General features: G+C 37.9%; 1 protein-coding gene across 2 annotated transcripts; it reads right to left on the reverse strand.

Annotated features, from left to right (window-relative positions):
- Nucleotides 1-930: 930 nt before the first annotated feature.
- On the reverse strand, nucleotides 931-8,929 carry spinc (spindlin protein C). 2 transcript variants are annotated; one of them, XM_023964747.1, is made up of 5 exons: nucleotides 8,838-8,929; nucleotides 8,156-8,196; nucleotides 7,232-7,491; nucleotides 4,861-5,094; nucleotides 931-2,032 (listed from the first exon to the last, which is right to left on the reverse strand). In XM_023964747.1, the coding sequence occupies exons 2-5, from the start codon at nucleotides 8,173-8,175 to the stop codon at nucleotides 1,827-1,829; spliced, it is 720 nt and encodes a 239-aa protein (XP_023820515.1). In that variant the 5' UTR covers nucleotides 8,176-8,196; nucleotides 8,838-8,929; the 3' UTR covers nucleotides 931-1,826.
- Nucleotides 8,930-9,671: the final 742 nt, after the last annotated feature.

Genomic DNA, 9,671 nt, shown 5'->3' on the forward strand with positions numbered 1-9,671 from the left:
TCCTCCTGTTTTGCTTATTTGATCCAAATAAACCTATAAAGTAGAAGGATAAAAAAAAAAATCCTTCCTGCTTACTGCCTTGAATGGGCACCAAGTCTAACTTTATGAGTTAGTGCAATAGTATCCAGATTAATACCCTCAATTTATGGGCCTCTTCTCTTTGTTCTTCATTTCTAAAACGTAACCAGTTTCCGCTTTTCTAAACTTCATCTAGTTCGAACTCCTCTGTTTGGTTTTCAGTACTCGAGTCAACTTGATTCAAAGAAATGGAGTCCATTTCCATCAAAGAACCATTGAAATCATTCTCGACTTATTGGTCTCATCCCTGTTTTTGTCCTTATTGCTTAGCATCCCTTTTTTTTTTAATTTTGCTTCCTAACATCAATTCCAAGAGATTTTTTCTTTTCCTCATCAGATCTCATCCAAAAACTCATTTTCACCTCTTTCCATCAGTCACAGCACAGCTGACCCCCCCACCACAAAAACTGTCATACCTCTCTGAGGGATCTTTCCATTTCTTCCATAGCTCCTCTTCTTTTCTGGTTGGGTAAGTTTAAGATTTTCACATTTTCCATCCTCCCTTTTCTTAGCATCTTCATGGTTGGTATTAGATGTTGCACATCCATCACTCACATACTACCGTGGCAACATGTTTTCTTCTGGCCACCTCCCCCCCCCCCTCTAAATTTGAATATTTGTCATTTAAAAAAATCCAGGAAAATGGTCAAAAAGGTTGCTTATCAGACCTGCCCAGCTGTTGATAATCAGTTCATCAGAGCTGATTAGCTGCACCTGCTGACACCTACCTTCCTTCTGCACCATGAAGAGGGAATTTCAGAGCCACTGCTCTGCTAAGGCTTCAGCAAAAACACAGAAAAAAAATTAAAAGATGGGCTACTCACAAATGATTGAAATAAGGAAGAAAAGGCATAAAATTTCAAGCAGCTTTGTTTAATGTTCATAAAAATGTCATACTATTTACATAACATAACATATTCAGGGTCACCATGAACAACATTTCAATTTTTTTTGGCAATAATGCAAACATGAGCCCAAAAAAAACAACAAAAAAAGTATTAACCACAGCTGGTAGCCATGTTGAACTACAGACGTGGTGTGCAGCACAAACACTGTTTGAATCAAACTCCACTTTAACACCAGAAATTTTGATACATAATGTAAAAAAATAAAAGTACAGTTTACGTGATGGAAAAAAAAAAAACAGGTGAAGTCTTTTATGCTACTCTCTGTTTTCTATCCACGACATGAGCACTTTTACACGGAGACTGGAGTTTACTGCGATGGTCCATTTCAGCACGTTGGTGAAAGAAATACCATCTTATATTCAACAAATCAAGGCTACAGACTGAAAGCACAGCAGACACATTTTTGTTTTACCCGCAGCTTAGCTACATTTTCCAGATAAAATAAATAAGTCGAATGATAGCAAAACACAGATGTATAGGCAAAAGTAAAAATGTCTGATGTGCTGCTTAAAGAAGTTTGAATATTGCACTATACAAGTGTGATTTCACCAAAAACAAGGATTTGAGCTTCATTTCATCTGCCGAGCTTTACAACTGCTCTATTTACAATGAAGAGGACAGGATGGTGGTTGATATATGAAGGTGTCTGAAATGCCAGAGTGCAGGAAGGCCCTTGTGGTGGAAAAATAATAAAAATATAGAATACGTAAAATAAAACAAAAACATGGGGTTGATGGTCTAGAATGGCACTCCTCCCACTGGAGGGAAACCCAAACACTTAAACAGGTAACGACCGGTTAGAAGAAATGGGAGGCGAGGTTTGGTTTGGATCAGTCAGTACTAAGTCGTCTTCACCAGATCGTAGACGTGGATGTGGACGTCATCGTCGTATTTTATGTAGTATACGGTGGGTTTTGCAGGAACCTGGTAGATGACCAAGCCTGTCCTCTTCAGACCGTTATCTGTGACATACTCCACCTGTTTACCCACAAGGCTCTCTGGCTCCTCACCTGGCTTCCTGTCTGCAGGCAGCAGATGTTTGTTCTCTGGATTTAAAAAAAAAAAAGAAAAGAAAAGAATAAACTACACAAACACTTTCATAGTTCCTGGACATACATTATAATAAAAAAATACTTTTTAGTACATTTTTATATTCCTGTATATATTAATTAAACAGATTATATAAATACTTACACTAATAACATTTTTATGGCATAGTAGCATATGCTATAAAAATGTTATTAGTGTAAGTATTTATACACATTACAGGAAATTTAGTACTGGAATTACACACAATGCAAATAAATAATGCATTGTGGGGGAAAATAAAACTTAAAGAGTAGAAACCAAATATTCTTAAGTAATTAAACACTAGATGCAATTTATTCAAACACGGAAGCTTTCATCTATTGCTTTAAAAAATATATTTGCTTCAAAGCTATACAAAATGAAAAAAAAAAAAAAAAAAAGAATGGGGACATCTGGTGGCCAACTAAAGCCATAGCACCCTCTAGACCAGTGGTTCTCAAATGGGGGTACGCGTACCCCTGGGGGTACGTGGAGGTACTGCAGGGGGTACGTGACGCTTTTCAAAATATCTATCTAAATCAGTAGGCTCATCCTAATAATAAATATTGAGAAAAATTATTTTGTAAAAAGTTCGATAAAATATAAATGTGTGTTCATGCACTGAACTTTATATTCAGTATTCAGTTTCAATATCCTTTGAAATAAAACTGCCCCCCCCCCACACCAAGTTATTTCGACCCCCAGACGTCACGCACTCATCAACGACCTGTCGTTACCATAACACTGTAACTATGGAGACGTGGTTAAAGTGCAGCAGCCATGCTGCTGAAAGTACAGACGGACAAGTGAAAAAGAAAACAAAACAAGAGGCGACGAATTCCAGAAAGTACATGGAAGAATATGTTTTAATGCGATTTACGTCCACGAGCTCTGACTCACCCCAGGCACTGTGTTTTTTTTGCGGGGAGAAGTTAGCCAACGCTAGCATGAAGCCGGCACACCTCCAGTGGCATCTCACCACAAAACATGGATGTCACATTGGTAAGGCACCAGAGTTCTTCAGGAGAAAACTTTCTGATTTCAAGTCATCCCAAATCACAATGCGAAAAGTCTCCACTACATCAGCCAAAGCCCTGGAGGCTTCTTACGCGGTGTCTTTGCTTGTTGCTAAAGCCAAAAAACCGTTCACCATAGCGGAAGACCTACTGCTCCCCGCCGCTGTGGTATTGGCCGAAACTATGCTGGACAAAAAATCAGCGGATACATTAAAAACCATGCCTCTGTCCACCGTTTGCCGCAGAATAAATATCATGGGCACAGACATTATCGAACAAGTTGTGGGGAAACCTGGCGACTCATTTTCACTGCAGCTGGATGAATCCACAGATGTGAATGGACATGCGCAACTTGTTGCATTTGTAAGATACATTGACAAGGACGACATCTGTGAACACATTCTATTCTGCAAAGAAATGGGGGGCAAACAACCGGAGAGGACATTTTTAATGTCGTTAACATGTTTTTCACCAGAAACGCTATCAGCTGGAAATCCTGCAGCAGCGTCTGCACAGATGCGGCTGCATCAATGACGGGCAGCGCGAAAGGCCTCATAGCACGGATTAAAAAATAAAATCAAGTGGACGCACTGTGTGATACACAGGGAAGCGCTAGCGTCCAAGAAAATGAGCCCTGCATTGCACGATGTTTTGAACGACAGCATTAAAGTTATAATTATAATAATATAATAATTAATAATTATTATTTGTGAGCAAATCTTTATTTATGAAGTTCATTTATTTTGTAAACTAAATATTATTTATTTAAAATTAAGTTATAGAATTATTTCTGTGAACAGATTTTTGTTATTCATGTATATTTTTTATTTTATTTATTATTAGCAGCATTTTGCACATTTGAGTTTTGACTGGTTTTATACCTTCTGGTGGTCAACGTCTTCTGTTTTTTTTTTTTTGTGTGTACATGCAATGTTTGCCATATGAATGTTTTTGTCAGGTTCACTGTTGTTTGGCTTGAATAAATCTGACTTTACAGCACTGTACCTCTTTTTTCTTCCAAAAATGTTTTGCCCGTGTCAGGGGGTACTTGACTAAAAATATATTTCTAAGGGGGTACATCACTGAAGAAAGTTTGAGAACCACTGCTCTAGACACTGCTAGTGAAAGATTCACAACTGTGGATCTTCAGTCCACATTGTCCTGCATGTTTTCAAAGCTACTTTACTCAAACAAACTTGATTCAGCTCATCATCGACCTTTGTAGAGACTTTCCAATGATTGTCAATACCTCCAGGTGTGTTTAAAGCAGATTGGGAAAGAAAGCATGCAGGACATTGCGCCATGAGGACCAGGGTTGGTCAATAAAGCAGAAAAAGACAGCATGATCCTGGCAAGATCCTGTTTTTGAATATTGATACCAAATCATTTTATGCCATATTTGTATGGCTAAAAAAAAGAGATTGATATAACTAAAGTTTTGTCATTAAAAAAAAAACAACAACAAAAACCCACTTACATTCTAAAAATTATTGTAGATGTATATCTTCTTAATGACAACACAGCTGTAACACTGTTGGTTTAGACTAATTCAGAAGGTGAACTTAAAGAATTTAGCTACAGCCTTAAAACCAATAATCAGTTCGATGGACTGAGCTACATCTTGTATTTTTTGCTTTTGTCAAGCATCAAAATACCCAAACTAAATACATCCACAATAACAGTTTTTTTTCTGCAAAAGAAACCCCACAAACTATTCAGATTGGTTGACTCCCAGACTTTCGTCAGCTGTAGAAACATAATGAGCGTTCGTAGATCCCTCATGACTGTACCCGACTCCGGCAGAACACGCAGATCTCCGTCCTTGTAGTCGTCCCACAGCTGGTACATGTACAGCACCGGGTCCTTTTCATAGGTGATGTAATACCAGTGGGTCATGATGGGGGCGCGGGACAGGACCATGCCTCGCCACTCGTTTTTCTCCCCATCCTCCTTTTCAAACAGATGCTCCACTGCTCTGCCCACCAGCTCCTCGGCCCCCGGAGGAACCTTGATCTTGTTGTTTACTGCGAGACAGACAAAAATCAACTTTGCTCATGCAGACAATATGATAGTTGCTGCAGATTTAAAGTTTCAGCATATTTGACTTTTGTCAAATTTAATTAAGCAGATTTTAAGCTTACATTAGGCCATATAAATGAAACTTTTTTTTTTAAAGAGAATGCTCTTCAAAAGGAATTTGTAGCATCCTTCTCAGGACTCTGCATGAATCCTGCAAGTCCAAAAGTGTGAAATAGCTCTGCTTGTAAGAGCTGTTCTTCATCTCTGTCAACACAAAAGGTTCTGGAACACAGAGTCATTTGACCACCCCATGAGTCCTGCTCAGTAATGATCTGTTTAAAATGCATCCCATTATATGGTGCCATGGTGGAAAATGATCATTAACACCTTATTTGTGGCTAATTAAAGTCACAACAGGCATTTATGAGTGCATTAAAGGTAAAAAGCAGCCTTTCAGAGCGTTTGAATGAACTCATTTGGTTCCATCATGACAACTTTTCATGAAGTATCTTGAGATGAGAAATAAGAAGTGTACAATTTAGATTTTTTTGTATTTTATCCAACAGAATTACCCCAGATTGCATAAAGTTGTTTCATCCCGCTGAATATGAAGATTTTTTACATCTTAGTTCACACAGCAACCCAAATATTATTCTAAATATTTCTACTTTTATTTTCATTTTGCTGCAGGTCTGAAACTTTTTAATCTAATGAATAAAGTTGTTAATGAAAACGAATCAAATATATCATGTAAATGCTGAATAACTGTCATTTCAAGCTTTACTTTCTCAATTGAGAATCAGACTTTCTCTCTCTTTTTGGCAATTATTGGAAACAAGTGTGAGAGCAATGTTTTTTATATTTTAAACAAGGATGACAGTTGGCTAATAATTGCAGCAGTCACTCACTCAAAGGTGACTTAGGCCGCATTTACACTGCATGGTTCAAGTGACCCAATTCCGATTTTTTCCTCTCATGTGGCACAGATCGGATATGACCGGTGAACGTGTAAGCAGGACAAAAAGCGCATGGATTCTGATTTTTTCAGATTGGATACAGGCCTCATTCATATGTGGAAATAAACCGTATACGAATCGTATACGTGCATTTGCGTGTGCCATGTAAGCAGACAAATCGGATATTCCCCAGTATCGTACGTCAGTGACGTCAACTCAGGACACCACCAACTGAGATCACATGACTTATAAAGGTGCTATTGTGTGCTGATTTTGCTGTTCGAGGACAGCTGGAGCCCCATCAGCGTGTTTTTTTTTTTTTTCTTTTAAAGTAAATTTTACGTTGATTATTTCTATGATGTATTGTGATTTTAATGCATTTTTCTGTTTTGTGAAGCACCTTGAATTACTTTGTGTACGAATTGTGCTATACAAATAAACTTGCCTTGCCTTACCTTTCAGCCTCAGGCTTCAGACCGTAGTCGGAAACCGCTGTTATTTCCGGTCCGGTCGGGATGCAAACGGTAACTAATCAAGCGGGACACTGTTGCTCTGGAACAGGCTAGAAGCCGTTTATTTCTTTGCTTGGATTAAACTGTTAGGACAGCACAACGTCTGCAAACACTTCCTCGTTCAAAACTCAGAGGGGCACATAAGCTGGCCGAGCAGCCCTCCTTTTTCCTCTCCCGCGCATCCACTCTCCTGCCTCATCCAGGTGCGCCCAAGGCAACGCCTCCTTCCGTCGCTGCGTTGCCTCCATGACAACCGCAGTCACACAAAAGAAACACAACAAAAAAAAAAAAGGGGGGGGGGGTCGCCATGCTAAACGTTTGCCGTTTGGACCAACACGCATCTTCTAAATGTGCTTTTATTACTGTTATGATTATTATTAAGGGCCAACTCGTTTCAGCATTGTATAGCGTAAATGCAAAATTGGATACGGGTCACTTTTAAAAGATGATGTAAGCGGCGGGTCGTCAAAAAAATCGGATATAGTCAGAAAATCGATTTGGGCATCAAGACCTGCAGTGTAAATGCAGCCTTAGAAAAATCATCTCTACCTCAACCCCAAAAGTAGGAAAAACCTGTTTTATTGCATTGTGATGCGTAAACAGTTTGAGCTTTTTTCAGCCCTCACGCTTCAGGAAATACAATGTCCAAGACTCTAGATTGACATCCCACTCACCAACTTTCTCTGACAAAACCTGCAGGTTGGACACCCGGTTGTCTTTGAAGAGCTCAATGCCATAGACGCAGTCAAAACCGTCGTATTTGATCATGTAGAGGGAGGTGTTCACACTCAGGCGCTCCAGAACGGTTCCCTTCCATTTGGTCACGTTCCCCTTCTCCCTCCAGGTGTGCTGAATCCTACGGCCAAGAAGGTTATCGGGGTCTGGGCTCAGGGTCGACGCCGAGCTTTCACTTAACTCCCCACTGCTACGCTTCCTATGGTTAACATGGGAGACAAAGGAAAATCGCATCATACACTTTTAATAAAATGGTCAACCCTTTTATTGGATGCGTTCACAAATAATCCAAACTTCAGATGCTGTTACTGCAAAACAAGGTTTATAACAATCTAATGACACAAACGTTTCTACAACATTTTAGGATTCATTGATTTATTCATCACTGATTACACAATTGTATACATGTATTCTTTTTAAACTGGCGTACAGTGGTCATAAAATGTTTATTTGTAATTTTTTTGTTTTAACAATTCTACATTTTTATAACACACTGACCAGTGTGAAGCCCATTGAAACAAATGCGTTGTGATATTGGGCTATGTAAATAAAATCAAATTGAACTGAATTGACCAAAGGGCACTTTGAAATGTTGCCGTACAAGCAACAACTACAAATAAAGCATCTATTTAACTTGCCAAAAAGGATGAGGCGCTTCAAAACTAATCAGTAAATTTAAATGTAGAGCGTAGATTTTCAAAACATTGATCATGAAAAATGATCATACTGCTAAATATTATATATATGTTTATGATCAGTAAAGGAAATAATTAAAATCCTGTAGTGCGTACTATTAATGTGCAAAGCAGCACAAATTATTATGAAAGCAGCACATGGATAATTTGATCAGCTGTTCAGCCTACCTGCCCCTTTTCTTTGACATGTTTCCATAAATTCACCAAAAACCTGTGTGAAATGAGACACATTAATTAGTTATTAGGTATAATGGTCCAACCACTTTCAACTCAGTGTCAGACACTAGGCCACATTTAGTTTAAAAAAAAAAAAAACATGGTTGAAACAAACAGAATCGTGTTCCACCACACAGACGTGCAAACTAACCAGAAACCTTCATCACCGGATGTAAACAAACGCTAATGACGAGCAACAATGCTAACAAACTTAGCTAAATGCTAGTAGAACGTCTACAGTTTGTCATCTACACAGCTAACTTTGGATCTAATATAAATGCTTACCTGTACCGACATAACTGAAGAAACATCATCAGCCCTTTTGAAGGTCGTCAATGCAATAACCATAGGATATTTGGAAGATTACAGATTAAAGTTGAGATACGGTTCTATTAAGCTGCTTGACATTACTGTACCAGACATCATGTTTTCCCACAAAAATTGCCTTCTGCATTTCTGCACATATGCTAGCTGAACAAAAGGAAATGCTTCGCCATAACTAAAGCGCCGATATTTGCACCCTTAAGCTGACAAAATAAAACCAAAACAGGAGTGGTCGATAAAAATTAACCGATGGTTGTTCTTGAGGTTGTTAAGGTCAATGGTCAACAGCCAATAATTCCTGTATAGCTTACCTGATCAATCAGTTCACATCCGTCTGCCTTTGAAAAGCGGATTCCTCCACCTAAGGTAGGCTACACGGAAGCGAGTCTGATTACGAACTACAACTACCAAGATCGTTTGACTGCTCGCATGGCCCTCTGGGAAATTAGATTGTGCCAGTGATATAACAGCATTGCTGGTAACTTTTAGGAACAGATCATTTTGCCTTTGTAAGAGTAGCACTATGTTATCAAATAAATAAACAAACATAAATAAATAGATAAATACATAAAAAATAAATACTACTACTAGTAGTAGCAGTAGTAATAATAATAGAAACGTTTTATCCTCACCAATAATAACAATAATAATAAAGTGTTGATACATCACAAATATGTTTCCGATGTTTCCATGTGTGTATGTTTTTATGTATATATTTATCTATATGTGTAGTCATATGTGTGTATATGGGTATCTGAGATGGATGTAAGTATATTATAGTAGTATAAGTAATGTACTATAAGTAATATTTCACAAATAATAATCTTTTTTTCAGTAACAGCATCTGAAGTTTGTATTATTTGTGAATAAATCCAATAAAAGGGTTGGACTTTTTATTAAAAGTATATCAGAAAGTCCTTTAAGATAGACATGAAGTGATGCGATCATTTTCCTTTGTCTCACATGTTAACCATAGGAAGTGTAGCAGTGGGGAGTTGAGTTAAGGTAATATAATACAAAGTGGCTTTGGTAAAAAAAAAAAAAAAAAAAAGAAGAAAAAAAGTATGGCACAAGGTAACAATTCTATACTTTCTTATATTTTAAAATATATGTTCAAGATACAATATTATCATAGTCATCACCA

The sequence above is a fragment of the Oryzias latipes genome, chromosome 17 (assembly GCF_002234675.1).
Source record: "Oryzias latipes chromosome 17, ASM223467v1".
Taxonomy (NCBI): Eukaryota; Metazoa; Chordata; class Actinopteri; order Beloniformes; family Adrianichthyidae; genus Oryzias; species Oryzias latipes.